Raw genomic sequence first — 24390 nt, forward strand, 5'->3', positions numbered from 1 at the left:
CCAAAAATCAACCTTGTAACAACATCAGAATAGGCTCATTCCACATCATGAAAAAATCATGCTACTAAAACCATTTTCAGAAATATCCCATTTTTCTAGAGAAAAAACTCCCAGCAAATTTAAGGCTTTGTAACACGGGCTGATAAAATCTTTTAAAGGATAAATGGTTCATAGAAAAGAATACCTAAAGCAAATTTGGGAAACTGAAGGACATTATGTTGTGTGTGATTAGGTAGCATGTTGTAGAGCAGTGTCCATCTTGATTAACACATCAGATTTGTGTGATCAAGGAAGAATGTTGTTGCAAAGCCTGGAAAGCCCAAGAGATTCAGAGGTTTCAAGAGCTGCTTGATTTAGTAAAGTGCTCCCTCCAAGATAACATTCATCAATGAAATATATACGTTCTAATATAAATATTTAAACTATGGAAAAAAAAAACTTAGAAAAATATAGTATTTTTATTTAACTTAATGCGAAGTATCTTAAGTGTTCAGATTGTACTTTCCAGTGCATGGGCAGCAGCTTCTTCCATATGGATACAGATTTTATTCGAAATCTTATGCTTTTTTGTGGTTCAATAATACAAATATGATAAGTGCATGTGAGATGTGGGAACTGTTTCCTTGAAACTTTTATTAAAAATTCATTCCTTTAATGTTAATAAAGTGTTTGTTTTTCTAAGAATACAAGCGAAAACAAGTGTGAAGCATTTTTTGTAAGAGATACATAAAGACAATGGAAGAAACAGTAAAACAATTTTGAACTGGCAACTGGAAAACTATCCCCTGAATATTTCAGTCTTAGAACTCGTATTGATACTTTTCTCTGGGATTTTCAAATGGCTCCAGGAAATCTGAAGGTTAGAATTCCATGAAGTAACTCCTCTGACTTTGGTTACAGAAGTGAAAAAGTAAGCTCCCAAAACGTACTGGTTTGTCATCTAGTTGAAGAGGCATGTTTGGATGTCCTTGAGAAAAATTCCTGTTCTCTGTAAAAACAGTTCTGCAGGGCAAACACTACTAGAGGAAAGAAGAAATCCCTGAGCTTGCTGTGTGGACCAAAGAAGCAGAAGTGTAGTAGGGAACTTTGCTGTAGCACTGCCTTCCAGAAAAAGTGTTTCTCTGATACAAATTGTAAGAAATCTTGGTATGGTCCTTTTCTGTTCTGTAGCTTTCTAAATCACTGCTAGTAGCAACATCCAGCTAACCAACCACAGAGAAAGCTGCCTTTGCCAGCTTTTGAGTTGCCAGTTAATCCATTTTAAAACACTGACAGACCTTCTCCTAGGCTACCTGATCTTCCTTCCTGAGGGTTTTACTCCAAACACCTTTCTGCTTTGTTCTTACCTTCTTGAAATTATAGGGAAAAAATGCAGAAAGGGGAGTTCTGCTATGGAAGCACAGTAAATGGCAATGAAAAGATTCATAAAAGGCAACTTGGGGTACAGAGAAATATTAGTGAAGTATTAAGTCCCAACTACACTCATGCTGTTTGAAATTCCTTCCACACAATTCATATTTGGAGCTTTCAGAAGGATGAGCCAGATTGCAATGGCTGGAAAAAAAAAAAAGAGTGGGTAGTGAAAATACGAAGTGAGAAGTTTAAGCATTAGCAATGGCTTTGGCATCCTAAAAACATCAAGACTCCAATTCCTGAGAATGCAGTAGCAAATTACCAAATGAGTGCAGGACAGAATACTGAAGATCAATAGCTAATTTCTGGACAGCATGGCATTATTTAGTGTGTATACTGAATGAAACACACTGTATCAGCATGAACTGTTAGCCATGTACAACAAACATAAATGAGATGACTCAAAAGATAAATATTGCTATCTGTGTCTCCTCCTAACAAGAAATATGAGCAGATATCCTGATATATTTCACCATCTTCTCAGTCCTTTTATCTTACCCGCAGTTCTAAGTAGCAAAGAAATCCTTAGGCTTCAGGAAGATCTTCACTATCAGAGTTGACATGAATCCCACAGTCCCCATTGCCTTCTCTTTCAGTACCATGCTAGTGTCCCATGGCCACATTATGTCCAAGTTCCTTATGCTGCTGAAACTTTCCATCTTGTCCTTTGCTGTTTTGTAAGGAGATTTAAGAGCGTAGCTTTTGATTCAGTACTGTGAGACATCTTGCTAGGTGATCTTAGTCAACAGTTTAATTAAAATTTCAAATACTCTTATTCACCATCCTTCTTCTTCTTTGAACCTTCTCCTCTCCACAGAAAATAAAATAATAAATAATAAAGATCTGGGCTTTCTATATTAATACAGAGCGAGAGAGAGGGATGCACAAGCACTGTACAATGCTACTGTGTAGTATACTGATGCCCATTTGTGGAGCGAGACACATGAATGCGATGATGCAGCAGTGTATAGGAAGGGTAGTGACAAGCAGCCCAAGCTATTCCTGAGAGTACATAGTACGTAAACGGATTAAGTCAGCCTGGAAGGACGCCAAACACATAGCACCGCACTTGCAGCACTACCACTGGATCCACCTGAATGAGGGCACATGAACTGAACAGCAAACTTGCTGCATTTTCAGTGAGGTGCAGAAAATAAGCTATCTTGCCAGGTAATGCATTCCAAGGATTTGACTGTGTGAATGGAAATCATTTCAATGCACCACAGCTGAGTAGAGGACTAGTAATAGCCTCCTCCCTCTGAGCAGACAAAGCTCCTCTGTCATTATAGACACACACGTATTATATATTGTCAAAAAATTATCTCACCATTTTGCCTTCACAGTTCAATCTGTAATTGATCTTATCTGCTATATTTTATTTACACTAATGAGTTAATAAATAAAATTAATAAATACTTACATTAGCTTGACTCTTCTCCAAAACAACCTCTCTCCTCTCCCCGCACCCTTAGCTGTCACTGAAGTTTAGACCAGATTATAGTATTTTCATTTAACTCTATAGCTGGGAATAACTGCATGGTAGTAATCTGCTAATACCATATTTTTATAACAATAAAGGGAAAATTAAGTATTTTTCTCTTACAATAGCTGGTTCCAAACATTTTACTTATTTCAAAAAAACCCACAAAAGCTGACTGATAAGCACCAGAATTTTATATTATAAGGTAAAATGTCTTGTGAGATTTACTGTATAAATAAAGGTATATATCTAAAAGATACAGTTACTGACTCAAGAAATATGTTAGACTTGATAAATTTTTACAAATTACAAGAATGCAAAGATAAAAAGGTCTTCCTTTTTTGTGATAATTTACCAAGTATCTGATATGCAACTACAAAAATATTTTCCCAAGTTTTCAAAAGAATTCACCATTGCCTTCGAAGCACATGATTTTCTTCTGACTTTAAATATGACAGCTAAGTGTCAGCCAAAATTCACCATTGCTGTAACAATAACATGGAGGTGCTGCACATCTGATTTTGATGAAAATCTCTAGAAAATACCTTGTCATTAAATGTTGGACCCAAATCCTTTATCTTCATCCTGAATGAGTTAAGTACAGAGATATACTATGTGTTGCATTTTTATTTTGTTAGTTTTTAATAATGGCATCACTGCAGCCAGTACACCACAAAATAAGGATTACTCTATCTCATCTTATAACAGTAATGAACTTAGCAAGATCAACACATGAATGAAAGCTTTTGTATACCTAAAATTATCTGATTACTTCATCTGGGCACAGACAGGGGGGGGGGGGGGGGCTGGGGGGAAGATATAGTACTCAGAAAAGCGTATTACCTGCCAACTTTTACTACCATACCAGTAATCACTGAAATGAGATAAAGAAAATCTATATGGTAATACTGGTAATCATTAGATGACCATAGCAGAGTCTGCAGTACTGAAACAATTTCTGGACTATGTAGAAGTCCCATAACCCAAGTGTCTCAAATCAAGACATGAAGAAATCTTAAATTAAGGTAACACCTCTCAGTTGAATTGCAGAAAGTTTCAAAACATTAGGTTTCCAGATACGTCTTTTACTGACATATGATTTCCTAAACGTAGTCAACAGATTCAACTATTTTGTAATAATGATTAATGAAGTTGGTTGTCTGTCATGAGGAAAAAAAAAAAGTTGGAGAAATCACTATGGAGTGATGATAGAATAAATGCAAGAGATTTAATATTAGGTAAAAAATGACTGCCAAAGGATGACTACCAAATACAGTGAAAAGAATACAGAAAGAATAAAAAGGAAACCAAGAAAGCACAAAGAACATCGCTTTAGCTGCTTCCAGGGGCATCTGTTCTGAACTGAAAGCTGCATGCTGACTAGGAAAAGAAATATATCAACATTTTTTTGTTAATAATATGGATTTTAAATGCTGCTAACCACCATAGTTCCTGCATACATTGCTAACCAAAATTCATTTTTGAGTAAGTACTTCAGCTTTTATTTCTTAAAAAGTTACATATTCACACAAAATCGTGATAGAACCAAGCTTTACAGTGGTATGGTACAAGCTAAAGGTTTCTGCACTAGATATTTAAGTTCATGATCAAATGTTGTTTTTAGTCTTTTCAGTAAGTTTTTGAAAGTCTTTCTTCAGAAAAAACTTTTATTGGAGAATTTTAAAAGTATTTAGGTTATGACATAAAATGACTTCATTGAAAATGAATTTGTTCATGATTTCTTTCTTATTAAACTGTTGCCTGAGTAGTCAAAGATGTTTCATCATTAACATGGAGATTACAGGCTCCACCAGAATTTCAGCTACCCCCAAGGACCCTCTAAGGTCAGCTTGTTTTTACTGACCAGAAAACCGAGCTACACACTTGTTCATTGTAGTTTTTAAGTACATAATTATGTTTCAAATTTTGAAAATTAGATAGGAATAGATGTAGGACATTTAAATTATTTGTTAAGATGGAAAATATGGAACATAGTCCGTTTCCTAAGAGGTAACAGGGAACATATGACATTCCCTGTAATACTCGCTCTCCCTCTTAGCAAGCATCTTTATTTGTTTCTCTTCATGCTCCCAAGAGCGTATATTATCACTAACTGAAACAAAAAAAATTCAAACTGTCATGGAAACAACGCGCACCAAGAAAATATGTTGACTTAGGTAAATTTGTTAAATACTATTTGGTTCAAGATGACTTGGGAAAAAAGTCATTTCCCCCCCAATAAATCCTAATCCCCTTCTCCAAAAACAGTATTTATGGAGATCGATAAAACCTGAATGGACAACATGTAACCTCAAAAATGTTTGTGGAATATTCAGAAAATTTCTGGCTGCAGAAACAAGCTTTAACGTGCTCTTGTGGAAAAAAATATCCAAGAATCAGCAATTCTCCCCACAGTTTTGATTACTCCTAGGTGACCTCAGATGAGATGATTTTCAAGTAAGCTATTGAAGAAAGTGAATGTTTGTATAAAAGAGATAATCAGAATGCTCATATATTTTAGTATACCTGTTCTTACTTTTATGCACAGAATGCCCCCAGATTTGAAGCCAGGAATAAACACCACCAATGGCACCCTGAGTAGAGTTCAGGTAGGATCTTTCACCTTTCCATAAGCCAATTTTTCATTAATAGATAATTATGGTTTGGAATAGTTAATTATGGTTTGCTGGATTCATTTTAAGTTGATCAGTTCTGATGCCTACTGTTTTCATCTGCATGTTGTACCTTCAATTTGAAATCAGAAATTAGACAAGACTGATAGAATTCAAATTTTTGTTACATGGTACTTTCATACCAAATTATCCTGAAGCAGTTCGTTGCAATGAGCACACGTAAAATGTATGTTACAGTCTGAGGACATTTGTTAAAGTTTGGCTGAAATATGGATAATCAAAAAAGTGATTCTCGTAATACCTCTCAAAATCCTGGTTCGGATTTTCACTGTAGTTATGCTTTTCATGTTTTGATCCATGCAACGCTTCTGGTCTACTGACTATGCCTGAGAGATTGTGAAAAGTAACTGAAAAACCTCAAGCCTACCATCAGTTAAGTTTCCTTCACAGAAAATGTTTTACACAGTAACTGGATCTGTAGAGGTGGAGGCTAAATGGATGGGGGATTGAGAAGGTAACAGCCATCTATCATAATCAAGTCAGGATCAAAGTTTATGACTTTCTTACACATGCGATTCAGAGGCTGAGTAACAAATTGCGTTAACATAACCGTAGTTGTGGCCTGTGGCTTTTAAACAGAACCACATATGGTTAGTATTTCAGCTATTCCCAAATGACAAAGGCAAGGCTCCAAAATAGTCCATTAAAATAAATATTTTCCTTTAAATTGTTTTTCACAAAAGCAATTATACCTTTTAACTTGATAAATATAACAGGCTAAATTCCAATGAAATCAATAGTCTAAAATCTTGAATTTGGCCTGAAAACAATAAATTAAAGGCCATTTTAGTCCACTGACTTTGCCTGTGTTAACATTTTTTTCTCTTCTTGTGAAGAGAAAATGTCCAAAACAACTTGCTTTGCCTCTGTTCTAAAAAAAAAAAAAAAAAAAAAAAAAAAATTCAGTAAAGACTTTACATGGTTTAAGGGTGTGAACCCCAGCTTCTGCTGGCACATAGGCAAGACATTGCTCGAGAAACATGTTGTGGGTAGCATCACATTTTGTGCCATCTGTGAATGTAGATTGTACTACTGCTAATGTTCTTGCACAAGTGGAAAATATCAGAGCATGCATGATATTTACAGAAGCAATATTTTGTGAGACTTGAAAGTATAGGAAAAGATATAAAATATTAGCAATTACATTAAGGTATTAAAAATGAAGAAAAAGGAAAACTTGTTGAGAATTAAGATCATCAGTACTGTTGAAGGTATGTACAATACATAAAACTCAGATGCCTATGGTTCAGAGGTAGACAGAATATTATAATGCAGATAAGGAAAAAGATGGTTTCTAAAGAAGTAGTGCTGAAAATCATGGCATCCTCATAGTCCAGGTTGACTTTAAGTGTATAATTATTACTACAGTTAGAGTAAGAGATGATCTAAGTAAGATATTTCATTCCATATACCTGGAAGGGATAGAGAATATTATATGCCAATTGTATGCAACTTATTTAGGTATAACAAAGGATATGTATACTCTAAAGTGATGTTTAATCAACTAACATTGAAAGCAAAGGTTTTACAAGGTGTTCAACTGACCAGAAAAATTAATTTCAAAGTAAGTTGCTTTTGTCCTCAAAAGTCAAATAATCTAGATAGAAAATCAATTCTATTTGTACACTCACAAACATTGTGAGATTTTAGACTGTTAAACATGCAATTAAAATTTGAATTCCTAGCTCCCAAGCGGAGTTTTGGAGTTTAGAGTTGAAGAATTGGGGGGAGAGGCGGGGAAGGGGGTGGTGGTGGTTTGTTTGTTTGTTTGTTTGTGTTTTTTTCTCTATAGATATTAGGTGAAGTTATTTTTAAATACTTTGTTGGTTCACTAGATACCAAAGCCTGCCCCTGACTGTGTACGGAGGGGGGGATTACTAAAAGTGATCTTCACCTTAGCATGCTTACATGGCATTTTCGCATGCATCCTAAAAACAATTAATGTAAGTCATAAATCTGGAGCACAATATTGAAAATTAATGTCAACAGCTGCAAGAATTTTTTACAACATATGTAGATTGTCAAACATTCTTATGCTTACACCTTTATTTTCTGGTTTTGTTCTATAACTTCACACACTTGTTTATGTAGCAGTAGAGGTAGGTCTATTACTGTAAAGAAATAGATTCTTATGCTTTTTTCCTTAAAAATAATTCTAAAATGCCACATATGTTCACTATTTTATGTTTGTCATATTAATGCATTTGTCAAAGTTTACACAAAATATTGACAAATCCCAGAACTGGCCTGTGTTTTATGGTATTTATCTCAACATCACACTTCTATTTTTGAATACAAGCTGCCAAGATTTCAATTGTTTAAACCAAAGGTTATACAAACATTATAGCAACCAAATGATTAGAAGACTTTGAATATATTTTAATGTTCTTTCTGTTTTAGAAAAGACTGTATGTGAAAAATAAACTATGACGATCTTACAGCCATCCATTGGCAACTTTTATGCAAATTCCTGCAAAATAAAACATTTAAAAACAGACAATCTCATACAATTCCTTATAGAAACAACAAATGAGTCTTGTATATGGTATGTTTCTTCTGGTAAGTTAAGTACCGTCAATGATCAAGGGATTACACCTTGCTCGCAGAGCAGAGAAGCATTCCACTTCAGCTCCTCTACTACACCTCAGTTTAACAGTTATTTGAAGGGTGAAGCGTAGAGGGGGAAGACCAGAGTGAGACTATGTTAGACAGACAAACTCTTGCCCTTCATTTTAGTAGTAAAAGACTGAACTAAACCTAAATACGCATGCGCATATGGGTGGCCACAGAGGTATGTTCACTGAATGGGTAGAGTACATCAATACTGTATAATATTTTCTTACTGTATGCATAAAATGACACTCAATACAGATTAAGTGCATGTACACACACCTAACAGTGTTATACACAAATCTATATGGAATTATGTACCTGTACTGAAATACACATTATATACGTACATAAAATTTAAAATAAAAACAAAATTCCATGTGTTCCTTCCATATTTTCATTAAATATAAAACTTGTAAAAACAGAAGTCACTGATTTCACGTAACTTATTCTATTAGCAAAATGCCTATTCTTTCCAACAGCAAAGACTTGTTTTTTCTTCTTCTTTTTTGTCTTTTTACTACCTTTCATTAGGCAGGCTAGAGAGCAACTACACAGCAGTATAACACAATTCCTAAACCAGACTTGTTTTATTTACAGCAGTGACAAGCACATGTCTGCTTTTCATCAAGATGACCAAAAATATTTAGAACACAGTGTTATTAGAAACACTTGGCAACCACAAGGCCACAATTAACAGTAATGAACACTTAAGAGCAGTCAGAGCCTACCACGTCAATGCTCCAAGAAGCTACATGGTTTCAATAAGACACCTATGTGTGAGCAAACACATGCAAGCATGCCCTGCATTAACAGCAAATATAGGAGGACTGAACAAAGGCCAGTGACAGGAGACATCCATTAAAAGTAAAGACTGCTCTAGCAGACGAACATCACAGAGACCCAACCGGGACAGGTGGGTTTATACCACTCTCCTTAGCCCTGCCAGGGTCTACTTGGTGTGACACCCTTGTTTGGTGTCTGATGCTCTAGTGCTTATGTTTGTGTCCAAAAGGCTATCACATTTTTATTTATCTGTCTGTAAGCCAGATAACAACCTGACTGAAATCAATGCAACCAGACACAGACCAGCTGTCTGCAGTTTGGATACTATACCCCGTATTTTTTTCTAAAATGCCTACATTGCTATGTAAATGCCATGTAAAATCTGCTAAAATATGCTAAAAACTCTTCAAGATCATCACAGCTTTTAACATACCTACCTTTGTTGCTGCTGTTTTGCTTCAGGGCCTTGATTTTGATTGTGCAGTACCCCTGTGAGGGTGTGACTGAGGCTGTGGGCAGCAGGGGGCTGTGGGGCACTCTGGGCTGGTCACAGCCGCGGTTGAAACTCCATGGTGAGCCCCAAAGCTGCAACCAGCCAGAGGTTGCTCACATGTATTTCTGCTTATTCTTGTATCAAAACCAATACCCTTCTATCATTTGATATTTGTAATAAAATATTAAGCAGGGACCCTTAAAACAAGGCTGAACCCTGCTCTAATAACTGCATAGCAACATAATGAAGGCATAATCAATATCTCCACACCCTGCAGTCTAGAAAACAAGTTATTTCTATGGCAAGTTATATCAACAGAAAGGAGGACACTATCACATTTTTATTCTGGCATTTTTGATCCCTTTTCACGTTAGTAGCAAGAGCCCTAGGGCAAACCAGGGGATTCCCTGCAACCGGAGCCCTCGAGACGTATGTTTGAGATGCGCATTCATTCACACTCCAAACATGCTGCTCCGATCATAGCAGGACTTGGGGATTATTTTAACTTCTACATTACTACTGAGTTTATATTTATGTGTATACATGTATACATATTTCTCTATATAGCAGACATATATACCTGTATCACCCTTGTGCCTTGTGTATGCACATGCATATGTGTATACAGAGGGGAGGAGGAAGTGTGTGAACACAACACATTTTGGTGAGAAGCTGAGGGAGGGAGGCTGAAAGCAGATGTAGGTATGGACAGCACATCATGGGACTCTCATTACTGCTAATCCTTCCCTTTTCCTTTCTTTAAGTAACAGTCACGTGCAATAATTATGGAGGGTAGGTCCAAGCAGAAGCCACAAATGCTTTCAGAAGTAGGGTCTCGGAAGTCTGCAGGGAAACAGCAATTTAGGAAGTGCCCAGCCACACACGAGCTCATTCCTGAACACCTCCGCTGGCACAGCACCAGCATGAAAAGCAGCCATGGTTTTCTGCTGCCTGGTATTCAAAGAAATTCCTCACTAAAACCACAGAGGCAGTTTAATGCAGCTTGAGACAACCACTTTGGTGCCTGGACGCACATGCAGAACCAGCCAGACACCTCTCTGTGGAGACCACTGCACAAACAAATCTCCCTAAGCGATACAGAAAGGAATTACTTGGACACTGCCACCTTCACAGGGAGAGTCCTGGCCCAGAGAAGAACAGCTACTGCTATGTCAAGATGGTCATCTCCCTTGATACCTGCAGAGTAGGTAGCTGTGGGCTGATCTTCTAGCAGCAGTAATAAAGCTGAAAAGCCTGCAATGTTGAGTGGCATACATACATGGGCAATCCCGCTAAGAAAGAAACTGTATTTTCTGGATTTTGTAAAAAGATGCCTGTGAATGGATTTTTCCTGGACTGTGTGGCCATGCAATGAAATGGGATGAGTATTACAGTATGTTCATCAGAGCAAGGAAAGGAAAAATAAAAATAGATCAGCAATACAATCCTTTACAGTGTACTTCCATTTTTTTCCTAGAGAAATTACGTGAGCACCATCGATTCAGCCATGTGCAATGATATTCTAGTATCTTGTAATTTCTTGGGAAAGAGACATCATCAGAAAGATTCAGAAATAGCAGCTTCTTTTATTAAGTCCAGAACATTATAGGCGGACCCCTGAAAAGTCAGCAGGATGGGCTTTTTTTTCCTGTTATTTCTACTTTTTAGGTAATAAACCATGGACCAGAGAAACTATGTGATGTGCCCATTGTGACAAAAACAAAATCTGCAGTACAATATGGAATTAAAACTGGAAGTTTCAAGCCCAAGCTTTAAACAGTGGAATCTCCTTTCTTTCACTTAAATAATACCATGACTATGTCTAACAGGATGAAAAAGATCTAATTGTTAATAACTGATGAATTAATAGTATCAAGCGTGGCTCTGTTAAACTCCCATGATTTCTCTTCATGATATATTTTCTACATTTTAAAAAACCTTAAAATATTTTCAAATACTGTTGTTGTTCCAACATTAGTTCTGAGAGTCTCTACTTCCACGAATGCAAGTCAAACTGAGTAACAAAAGGCAGGCCATGAAATAAAAGTCTGAAAGGAGAGAAACCTACTATAACCCTCCAAAATAAAGAGGCTTGGCAACACAGTTTTCAACATAAAATATGAGAAATGCTAGTTCATTTAACCTTCATATTGCCAAGAATCTGAATCATATGTCACACACACGGCTGATTTTCTCTCAGGAGTAGTAAAATCTTTGTTATTGGACACTATTCGCAAACCTCTGAATTCTGAGAACTGACTGACAATTTTTAAACTTTATCTGGTGGCAGAATATAATACAAAAGTTATTTGCATAAGAAAAATAAATTTCATATTATTTATAGAATGCCATTGTTTTTAACTTTGCATATTAAAGTTTCTTTCACAACAGACTGTATAGTAAGCGCTAGAAAGAGGCCCTTATTACACCAAAGCAATACGAAAGAGTCACAAGCGAAATTCTAGAGGCAAAATTAATCAATACTATCTTTCATCTGCCTTTTGGTCATTGTTGGAGAACAGATGCTGGCCCAGATGGACCTTTGTTGTAACCTAATACAGGTTAAATTTTTAATTTTGCCCTGGTTGCTACTAAGACTTCCTGCAGTTGTTTTTCATACTGTATACTCTAAGTAGACTTTTAGAATACTCAGTATACCCTATTTGAAAGATAAACATCTGCTTATTGCCACTATGGAAAGCCCTAGTGATCTATTAGAAATTATCTGAAGCACTAAAATGATGAATAATTTGTCTACTATTAAAGATATTCTCTCAGTTACACTGGTGCAACACGTGTATTCACGCAGACACGACACTGGAGCAAATCAGGTCCTAAAACAGCACTGATGACTCTGTAGGTTGTCAGATTAAACTACATCATTAGAAGACCCTATCCCTTTCCTCCACCTAAAGACCAGAATTTTGAAAGTATTTATGTATTTAACAATTTTATGCACCCTATTCCCACTCTAACCACATTTAGATTAAGTACTCCAGATGTCTGGGGCACATATGTTTTCCAATTTGACCCACATTTGCCAAAGAAAAACATTAATATGCAGTTAGGCAATATTACTGACCAACATCTTACAGAGGAAATGTTATATTGCAACACTGTAGTTTTGGAGTTTTTCTTTTTAAACGAAAAGTTTTATCTGTTCCAACTACCAAAGGAAGCTAGTTCATAGTCCTGCACTATCTCAAGAGAATCTTTCCCCAGAAAAAAATTTTTTTTCAGAAGCTTTATTGCTACTGTTAAGTATTTTCACTTATTTATGTTTAGACTGTCTTTTTAATATAAAAATTGTTTCTGATTATCAAGTACTCTCCACCTACACAGTGCGAGAAGTTACCACCTTCAGGCCTCTTTTTGCCTTTACTGACATTTTATCTAGTTAAGTGCTGCTATGTTTCAAAATACAGAGTTCATTTGCTGCTGCCAGAGGAAAGTCAGAGAGACAACTGAAAATCTGGACAAGTCATGTTGTTTGTAATAAATTAATGAAGCAGTATGCAAGTTGAGCCTTGAGATGGTTTTTGCCATTATTTCTTAACAAGTATTAAAAATACAATGTGTTGCTGGAAACATAAATACATGGAAAAAGTGTTTCTCTGGTAAAAAAGAGACTTCTTAGTTGCAAAAAAGTTAAGTAGTCTTTTCTGAAGTGTCAGAGAAAAACATTTCATTATACAAAACTAAAGAGAAAAAAAAGCTTTTAAAATAGGAATTTATGTGTAATTCCAAATTATTCTGAGGTAACCACAGCAGCAGATAGCAAACACCACGGCAATAGTTTCTAGAGAAATAATTTCACATTCTTCTCATTACAGTGCTATCTGTATGACTAAATTGTCAATCAATATATTTAAGCTTTCACAACACTGCAGATGGTTTTTAATAGTAATTTAGTTATATAACATATGGAACAGAATGTAATGCTTCTGCTTTGCTATCACAGATATTAATCACTGCTGTAATACATGCTGATTTAAATGCTTGTCAGAATATATGATTTGTCAGCGGAAAAATTCTTACTTAGGGCATGACAATAAAGTTTTTAGCAAGTGGCCAATGACAACTCCTAGAAGAGATAAAAGCAAATAACTGGGAATTTAATTGCCCTCATCAGAAGACATCTGCTTTAATCAATGAGCAATACAATCTCGATGTCATTTTGATCTTCCTACTACTAAGAATGATCAGAAATATTTCTTTCATTTTCATTTCAGCAGCAGTAGACTGTCAATACTTCCCAGACAAAAAAGACACAGTAAAGCATGTTTTAAACACTTCAGTGTTGACTTGCTGCATCATGCCTTACCTTAACTGTATTTGTAAAGCTACCTAAAGTCTACCACTAGGCTTCACATGCAGCTGCCTACGGGCTGAACAGGGCAGATTAATATGAAATTCTATTGTACTATTCCATAGATCATAGGCCTATTAAAAATTTGCAGTGAGGTCCTGCCCAGTACCTTCAGACTGTAAATAGTCTAAAGAATGCCACTCTTGGACTGAGACATTGAAGCTGACAAACACCAGAGATCTGGCAAGCCCAAGTTTTGCACCTCTAGAGAAATCAGTAAAATACCACCCTCCCTTCCTCCCAGCTGCAAAATGGCTAGAGATCGGATACTGGGAGGAATACAGCCTAAGTAATTTTCCACTAAAATAAAACAGCTATTAACTTGAAGCAATGGTATGATTATTTTATTCCTCTTCCTTAATCTATTCTCAAGCAGGGTGGTAGCAGACACGTCACACCAGGTATAATGAGACCAGCAACAATATACATGGTGGGATTATTACTAGCATTTTGTTAACCTACTGCTTTTCATCTACAAAGCGAGTATACAGAAGCTCTGAAAAAGCAGCTGACCTTTATTTTTACGGACTCCAGTAAAACAAGAGAATACGTTCTACTAAAAGAAAAAACCTGACATTAAACAACCACGAAAATCTTGAATAGTAATGGAGGGACCTGCAATAAAACTTGCAGAATACAATCTTCCTGGTTTTGTAATATGCGGCACTGTTCCCAGTAAGACAAAGAATTCAGTACATGCCAATAATAGAGTTTCTTGTTCAAAAGACACTTTCAGAAACAGCCAACCTGTACCTCTTGAAATACACATGGTTTGCAACAATTCACATTATCAGTAGCAGAGGTTTGGTGGCTGGGGAGCGTCAGATTTCCTATCTGCATGAGCAAGTGAGCCAGCGGAGACTGGGATTTCCCAGGGAACACCATCAGGCTGGGGCTTGCAGCACACACATCCCAGTTCAACCCAGCTTGAACAGTACAGTAGAGAGCCAGGGCTCTGCCCAACCTATCAACTGTGCCAGGAGCCTTCCCTTCTTCTCAGCTTCTCAGCTATATGCCTCCTGGCCACAGCAATATTTTAGTTTGTATCTTACAGAAGCCAGTGGGAACATGCAATAATGTTAACAGAAAATCTGTGACAAGACGTCTGGTGGTACGACTGAGATAGTTTCTACAATTCCAATAGTTCGGTGAGGTCTTAAAGCAATACTGCAATCTAACTCTCCCCCAAAAATTCCATCATAATTAATGTGGTATTTCCCTAAAGCTTGAATACATCTACAGTTAAGACCACATTTCTTAAATTAGATTTTTGTATCTTTTTAACAGACACTGTTTAAATTACTTGGTCCTATGACCTACAGCTAACAGAATTCATGGCTCTACAGCAAAACGCTGACTTGCTGAGTCGCACTGCAGCAAGCGCAAACTTAAGTAGGTTCTTGATAATGTATTTTTTTCTTGAACTGATACAGGGAAGCACCAAAATGTCACAATTTACACATTGTTCCAAATAATACAGTTGAACAAAGTGCACAGACAAATTATAAATCATGCTTTTATCTTAATAAATTATTTCATATGTCATAAAAGTAGATGTACTAAATATTTGTTTCCAACTAGCTGCCCAGTGTCAGGAGTTCAGATGTTTTCATATTGGCCAAGATTACTCCTGAGAAATGGAAATTTCCATTTTATATTTTCAAAGATAGGAAAATACCGTTGGGGGAAAAAAAGCATAAAAACTGTGCCTCCTTCCTTGATCTATCTGTTTCCTCGGCATGATTTGAGTTTCATTTGCTAGCTTTACTGAGAAAAAAACCATTCTATTTTAACTTTGGTTAGACTTTGGACACGTTTATTTCTATGAACATTAAGATGCTTCTTAGGTCTTGAAATCACTGGGAAGAAAAAAGACATTTTTCTCCTAGAGAAAAATTGGATTTTATTGCTTTATTAAAAGGTGATGTCAGTAATTCTTTCCTCAGCAAAGGAAATTTCCTCAACACCCCATTTTCTTCTGCCATCTGTTTTGTACTAAGATACGGCAAATAAAGGGAATTTTCTATTTTGTTCCTATTGTCTAAAAAATCTTGATTTTTTTATCCCAGGAACAATCAAAAAAGTAGAAACAAAATCTGTGGCACATCTAGACAATTCTGTTTTCTTGTTTGAAAGAAAATTTCTAATTCTGGAATACCCAGCAGGTGCAGTATTCCATTGGTCATGATTTTGGGCAGAGAAATAGAGTTTCACAGATAACTTCAATTTTTCTTCCAATTCTGAGGCTCAGCTTAAAGCTTGGAAAAGGCCAATGCCTGTGCCAGAAAAGCACACTCTGGTACATGCTGTGCAATTTTAGCCAGTCAACTTCAGTTTTCATCTGCTAACTGCAGGTAATTTTACTCCAAAGACCACTGCTCAGGCAAAGCTGAATTTTGTTCCAAACAGTAGAAAAATATCTACTGTGAACAAACAAGAAATACAACAGACAACAAAACTTACATTTGATGGTGACCTGAAGTAGCATTTGCTCAATGTTAATTTATTTCTATACTTAAATGAAAGCTGTATTTAGCACTCACTTTTTTAAAAATATGGGTCAACAAACTGCTGCAAAATAATCTCAACGGTTTTTAGGTTAGAGTGGGGTTAAAATACCAATATCTCAGTCAAATCCCTAATTTGATAAAACAACTTAGACGGGGGCAACAAGAGGCAAATTATAACCAAACGTGATTACATTACAAATTAAAAAAAAAATACTACTACATTCTCAGATATCAGACTGAAAACACTGATGTCTATAAAATATTTCTGACAATGAATTGCCAACAAGTAAAGCTAAAACAGAACAATTATTCAAATGAAAGTCAAAAGACGTCATCCACATATTTTACTCTCCTAGGTAGCTGCCACTGTATGTTGATGTTTATTCAGCACAAAATTATTTAATTTAACAGTAGAATAACTTAGTAGATGAACTGCAAACACCTTCAGTGAGTCTCTGACCAAGTAAGATGTCACCATGACAAGTAAACCTACCACCATGAACCATGGAAGCAGAAAGTATGCTTTCTTCTTCAAGTATGTTCGCACTTGTGATGACAAAGAGGACAAACTTTATTTTAACTGAGCAGTGGGTAATACACATTTTAGGAGCTCAGAGTTGAAAATGACCTGGAAAAGCTAACACCCATTCATTAAAAAAGTACTGAAAGCCATTAAGATAAATACTTCAATACTTACCAAAACTAAATTATATATAAATATTAATAATGGGAACAGTTTTCTTTGTTTTTCATATCAGGCACATCTGTATAGACCTGAGCATTTTGTCCTTTACCTTTTCAACAATAAAATATCTTAACTCCACTGTCAAGTACTATCAGCTACATCATTGCAGTACGTGGTCCTGTAATTTATTTTGCTTCTCCGCATCACTCTAAACAATTTTTTGCTCATCATAATGACAAAACAAAGACAACCAAAGAACAAAACCTGTACCTGCAAAGCACAGTTCATCATTCGCACAATGTAGTCAAACTGCTGATGGTCCAGTATTGCTCGATTTTGCTTAACGTGCAGGCCTAACTCCTGTGTCAGGCAGTGCCGAGCTGCCTTTCCTTTTAGGGCTCTTAGAGCTGCAGGCAGGGTCTGGAGACAAGAAAATCTAACTTGATGAAAATGAAATTAAAAGGTACTATTCATACTGAATATCACTCATTCTTTATTAAGAAACTGCAAGTGATAGTACAGTAAAGAATAACTTTGGAAATTACTCATGAGCTTGAATATCAAACTTTCACATGATTGTTTTAGCTTGAGTCATTCAGTATTACATTTTTCCCATGTTTTTTTCAAATGCATTAAAACCGCATTTCTCACCTACATCTGTAGGTAGAAATGATTGAATACAGACAGGCATTGAATGGATGTGAAATCAGAAATGGATTATTGTGCATGAAAGCAAGTGCTCTTCTATTCTGTACCAGCCAGGCCACGTCTCGAGTTAGCCTATCAAGGCCAACCAGCATGTTTTTTGATAAGCAGTGAATGACAAACAGCTTTAGAAGTGGCATACCTCTCATAGCAATGAGGCCACAGGACTGTTAGGCAGTTTACACTAAAACAGTGCCAGAATATTATTTATGCCAATGTTTTAAAGATGCAGCAAGTGCTACATCAGTAATTATCAACTGTGGCCCTTTGGACTAGATTTAATGGGTGGTAACAGATAAATAAGAAAAGGCAGCCTATTGTCTAAGGAGAAATTTACCATGCAGCGGGACAAAAAACTACTGAAATATTCCAAGTGCCTGTAAGTTGAAAGAGGTTAAAAACTACTGTGTTACACATGCATCAAAACTAAAAAGAGTTACTCATTTTATTAGGACTTTTCCCATATGCATTTCCATAACATAACTTGTAAATCAAGAAACGCTCATGTTCTATCTTGAGCTGCACAGCCTCAGAGATATACAGGTGATACTTTTCTGAGAAATCGAAGAATTTCTTAAAATAATTTTACAGTCATTTTCATATGTAGAATTAGATTTGAGAGTAAGTTTGAGTTATTGTTCTAGAATCAATAATTGAAAACTCTATGGACAGAATCTACAAACCCTGGCAACTTCTTAATGTGAAAAAATAAGAACGTCAAGGATGACAACTCACTAGTACATTTTAGTGAAGACAGACATGCCAAATATTTACATTCATCTCTGAGTTCTATCAAATTATTGATTTTTAAAACCAGCAAAATTTACTGTACTGAAAATTTCAGAAGAGCATCGGTTGACAAACACTGAAATGGCTATGTATGCCTTTTGTTTACATTCCTCCTAATCAATACTGCTCGACCAATATACACCCCTTTTTAAAAAAATCATGTGGACAATACTATTTGTAATGGTAATATAAATTAGCACAAAGGGCATCAACACACCCACGTAGTATTACAAACAGGTTTTCAAATCCATTAGCTTCATATTACACACAGTATTGAATTTAGGTGATTAGTTTTATTGTTTACTTCATTCATTTAAATGGTTAAAATAATCATTAGTATTTCAAACAAGACTTCAAAATATACTTTGTGACAAAGTCAGTCTCCATTTGCTCATTAACAGAACAGAGGCTTATTTGGGAAAGTTAAAATTTCATTTCATTACCTTTTCAGTCTCCAAAAATTTGTTTTCAAAAACGAACGAGATGCAGTTTCTAACAACTTCCAGCCTTTGTGCACTGTTGAAAACTGTGTTTCCTTTTTCCATTATGGAAACTAACGAAGAAAAAGAAGAATATACATCTGTGAAATGCCTTCTGCAAGAGCCACAAATACCAGAAAGTTCTTTTTAAAAAAGTTAAAAATTGAATGTGCCCTCCTCTTTGTTTTGTTACACAAATACCATTAGTAGGCATACACAGATAGGAACATAAGATCCTAAATCTTTGGTTTTCCTATACTATCTGAAGAAGAGCGTGCTCTGAATTTTAACTAGAGCAGTTGATTCTCTTTACTACTTGTTCTATGTGTCTCATACAGGTACAAAGAGATTCCAACCTCTAACATATTAATGAAATATATAAATAAATAGAAATTAATATAAAAAAAAGTGTGTGTGTTCTTCAGTGAACTATGTAGCCTTGCATATTTTGTAGCAGTAGATAACTATTTTTCCCTAAAGAATTCATTGTCCATGCCAAGAATTCTGTGACATGGAATAAACCTGATGAACCTGTTCTCTTATCTTGATTCCAATTTGCTGAGATCTAAAGATTATTTTCCTAATGCGATGTTTCACTCTGAATTTTGAAGAAAATTCAGAATGGAAGAACTAACATTCTTTTTTTCTCTTTATTATCAAGTAAATAGAATATAAATGCAGAATATGCCCTTCTTGTAGTTAATAATGAGCTCCTAATATCCAAGGATTTTGACACACAGGACAGCAGGGAGTATAAGCGTGAAAGCTGTTCCTTGAGAAAAAAAATATAAAACTTTGACATAAAAATTAACTTATTAAGAAAGAAAACTTTCTCTTGCATCTAGCCTTTTAAAGACAGACAACAGAACACAAGCACATACTCTTTAAACAGATTCCATGATATAGTTAACAGCAAAGGCAGGTGAACAGAGTTTATCTTCTTACATAAACCCAAACAGAAAGAGGCCTGGAAGGGGCCTCAAGAGGCCATCTAATTCATCCTGCTGTCCCTAGACAGGATCAACTGTATTTATGTTATTTCTCACATTTGTCTAATATATTCCCAAAGTTCTGTGATAACAGAGACTCCATGGCTTCACAAGAAATCCATTCAACTGCCTCACAATCCTCATTTTACCAAGTTTTTCCTGACAAATAACTCTACTTTTGTGCTGCGGTTAAACCCATTATGTCTTATCTCTACAAATTATTCCCTTTATTTTTTTAACAGGCATAATTGAAGACTGCTATTATGTGTTCCCTCAGTCTTCTATTTTTCAGCCTAAACAACTCTCCATCTTTCCTTGTAGGTCATACTCTCCAGACCGCTAGTCATTCTTGTTGCTTTCTTCTGGACTCCCTCCAACAGAACCAAAAACAGAGGCAGTCTTCCAGTGTTCAAAAATGGATACAAACAGTCCAACTGAGGTCTTACTGAGTACAACAGAAGGATTTCTCCATGGTGGTTCACTGACTGTACTCCTGTTTATACATCCTACTAAGATGTTTGTCTTTTTTGCAATAGCTTGGTATAGTTGGGTCATGTTTGCCCTATGATCGTTATAATCCCTAAATTAATTTCTGAAGAACTGTTGCGTAGTCAGCTGATCATGCCTATGCAAGCGCAATACCTTATTTGAAGAATAACAGTAGAAAAGGACAAAATTCAACAGAGACTAGATCTCTAATTTTTCCAGATTGATTTGAATTCTAATCCCGTCCTTAAAAAGTTTTGCAAGCTCTGCCAGCTTTGTGTGTCCTGCAAGTTTACTAAACATACTTGTTTATGCCATCATTCACATTGATGAATATGACTATGACTAATAGAATTTTTCTGGCATTAAAATGAAATTGACAGGCCTACAATGTCTACATCTGTTCTTCATATTTAAATATAGGTATATTTACTTGGAAACAGATGCTATATTTGTTCCTTGCCCTTTTCCAGTAATTTACATGTCTTCCACTAGTGTCAAAAGAGAAACCCTAACAGTTCAAAGTTTGGTTCAGCCAGTCCTACAAGTAACCTACGGTGATATTCATCAGACCTAGATGAGTAGACAATATCTAATTTAATAGTTCAATCTAACTCAGATAAAATCCTTTTTTGTTGTTAGTAATTATGCCACTCACACTCTGGATGTTTGACTTCTTAGTAAAGGCTGATGCAAAAGGGCTTTTAAAATTGCAAAGGCAAACGGGCAAGTCTATGTATTAAAGTTTACTATGATCACTAAAAATACTGTATAAACATGAAATTGGGAGCAACACATTGCAGCCATGCTAATTATATATTCAACTCACGAGACAGGATGACAAGTAGGTAAGTTGGGGAACAAGTAAACATACCAACAGGGGGACCTGCTGGAACGACGCACTTCTTGTCCCCCCGGGTGGCAGGGGGAGCACCCTGACTCCTCGCAAGGCCTTCCTGGAGGAGCTCCTGCACCCGGCACTCATTGATTCGGGGGAAAGGGAGGATGTGAACCCGCAAGTGGGAGCCCTCCGTGGGCCGTGGCACTTTCTGGAATGCTATGTGGGGATTGGGATTCTCCTGCAGGTCAGAAGCAAAAGGTTATACACAAATGTGTTACAGAGTGTTACCATCTGTCTCATCCAATTTTATTGCTGTTTTGTGTATCTGTCATACCTGAAAGATTAAGAAGCCAAGTATCTAATGCAGCCGACCAATATCATGTTTCATATTCATATCACCCTTGATTCATTATCTGTAATACTTCCAACTTTGTTAAAGGCTTTTATAAAATTATTTCTGTCAACATGCAAATTCAGAAAGATAGAGAACAAAAGAAAATCACTGCTTAACTTAGGTTGATTTTATGCAGCTTAATGAATATTTAGGACTTGAATAGAAATTAGTTTGACCATCAACCTCTTCATGAGAGAGAGGGTTGAAGAATATTAGAACATACAATCTCTTCACCAAGTATTGAGAAATATTCTCATCTTGATCAAGATTATGAAGTGAAAACTCATTTTTGTACCATGTTGTATGAAACTACGGCTGCCCCTCATTAGGGACAATTTTCTATCTTCTGTATGTCCTATAAAAATATGTCACACAGCTCACTGTTTGCACTAAAAAAAAAAAAAAATGAAAAAAGTTAGTATAGGTGATCAAAGAGAGTAAATGATGGGCCTAAACTACAAGGAAAGTAAAAACAAGCTGTCACATCAGATTTTGGGGTGTTCTCAAAGGATAGAAAATAATTCTATTGTTGCAAAACTATGAGAATTTCCACTGTGAAAATAAATGTTTGCCCACATGATTTTTCACTCACTCTTTTATGGTCTTTGTTTTCTTTTTCTTTAAAAGAAAATGTAAGAAGCAGCCCCAAAGAAAGCTTTTATCCTTGCTTTTGGGTTTTCTTGCAGAGGTCTTCATAATTAAAAAAATTAAAAAATCAGTTTCACATTGCAGAACACTGACTTATTTGTTTTACCAAAATAATTGCTGCATCTGCTATTATGTAATTATTATATTTGTCTTGATCTCAACATTATCATGCAACACTACAATGCTGAAGACATTAGCAAAATACACCCTGTACCATACAACAGATATGCGCCTGTATGTGGCATATTTGAAGACTTGCTCTAGGTAGGTAAGCTCTGTTGGTGTTTGTCAATACCAGATGCAGTATCAGTGCAATGTGTTCCTATATGCAGACATGCATCTTCTGCCTCTGCTGTTCAGCAACCGGAAAGACCATGTACATGATGAACCACTAAGTTTCACTCAACTGCCTCCACATTGATTTCAGCTTCTTTAAAAACACACTTTCCAGAAAGATATCCTGAAGAGAGCAAGACATGAAAATTCACCATTTCTTTTAATTTTTGTCCTCAAATGGTTGATAATCTTTCCTGTTTGGTTTTTTTTCTGGCTTCAGGTTGTACCTTTTCCAAAATACAGCTGAGATCTACATCTTCCACGAGGATTCTACCACCATTCACAGGATCACATCTCACGTCTTGAGGAGTATAACGATCAATCAAACAAAACAGGATATTTTCACCTCTTCATTCATATCGTTAATCATGTTTGAATTTACTGTTACCCAATTTGACTCTATGCTGTTATTATTACTGGTTATGTACCACTGCCAAAGAGTGCTACTCAATCAATCAGGTTTCTGTTGTACAAGCACAAGTAGCTTGCAATAAAACTTGTAAACAGGAGCTAGCTTGATACTTTCATTTACAGGAGCAAAAGGCAACAAGCAGATCAAATGCACCAACTTGAGAAACAGCACTCAAAACAAACCAGCTACTTAACCACACAAATTCTCTGCAGAGGAAAGTTTAATGAAACAAGCGAAAAAAATCTAGCTAGGGGGATAAGAGCAGCAGATGCCAGAAGCAGCAAGGCAGGGAAAGGGAACACAAACTCAGCAGGGGCTAACAGATGACACATAACAGAAAAAGCCAGAAAGGGAGAATAACTATTCTACATTCCATTTCACAAAGAGAGATCCAGAGGAAAGATACAGAAAGAGTTACTTTAATCTTGGCCATCACAAACCTAATCTCAGCTGTATAAGCTATGAGGAATGTAGGTCTATGGTCTTCAACTACTGAAGATGTAGTTATGAAGATATGCCAAAAGCCTGTCTAGATTTTCCACTTGTACCGGCTAGACTAATACAAACATCATCTCTCCCCAACAAACCTTCTTTCTCATATGTATCTAGACTGTCACAACTACAATATGATGACTATTTAAACTGTGGAACAAGATGTCAAAATATGTCATGCAGTGAGTTTAACATCAGGCAGCTCCAGGCATAACTTACAGAAGCAATGTTACTCATCGCAGTGCTTTATTCAAAGATACCTGTATGTATAACTACTAAAAATATGACTTTTAAATACACTAAGTCATTGACTTAGTGGTAGTGAAGTAGCAGGTCAATCACAATGGTATAAATAAATCTCATCATAAGAAAAGACTAAAATGAATTAGTTTTGACACTGATTTTAAGAAACAATGTAAGTGAAAAGTTGCACTCACGCACATTCACTTATGCTTTATAGGCTCTTTCATTCTAAAAAGGATCTATATCCCCTAGAAAACAAATACAAATGTTCGCCATCTCCTTTGGAGTAATTTAGTGTCATAATACTGATGTGATGTGATGGTTGGAGGCTGTCTTGGGCACAGCAATCACGAAATGACAGAGTTTTCGATTCTTGGAGAAGTAAGGAGGGGGTCAGCAGAACTGCTACCTTGGACTTCCAGAGAGCAGACTTTGGCCTGTTGAGGAGACTGGTTGACAGAGTCCCTTGGGAGGCAGTCCTGAAGGGCTAAGAAGTCCAGGAAGGCTGGACATTCTTCAAGAAGGAAATCTTAAAGG

The 24390-nt window shown here is 36.1% G+C and overlaps 1 protein-coding gene across 1 annotated transcript in view; it reads right to left on the minus strand.

Moving 5' to 3' along the window:
- Positions 1-24390, minus strand: part of SBF2 (SET binding factor 2) — a 240092-nt gene that overhangs the window by 94191 nt on the left and 121511 nt on the right. The window contains exons 14-16 of the mRNA XM_009328574.1: positions 21362-21566; positions 18977-19086; positions 17310-17459 (exon numbers count right to left, since the gene is read on the minus strand). Of these exons, the coding sequence (XP_009326849.1) occupies positions 17310-17459; positions 18977-19086; positions 21362-21566 (465 nt within the window). The remainder of the gene's footprint in view (positions 1-17309; positions 17460-18976; positions 19087-21361; positions 21567-24390) is intronic.

Source organism: Pygoscelis adeliae, unplaced genomic scaffold (genome assembly GCF_000699105.1).
Source record: "Pygoscelis adeliae isolate BGI_AS28 unplaced genomic scaffold, ASM69910v1 Scaffold166, whole genome shotgun sequence".
Classification (NCBI taxonomy): Eukaryota; Metazoa; Chordata; class Aves; order Sphenisciformes; family Spheniscidae; genus Pygoscelis; species Pygoscelis adeliae.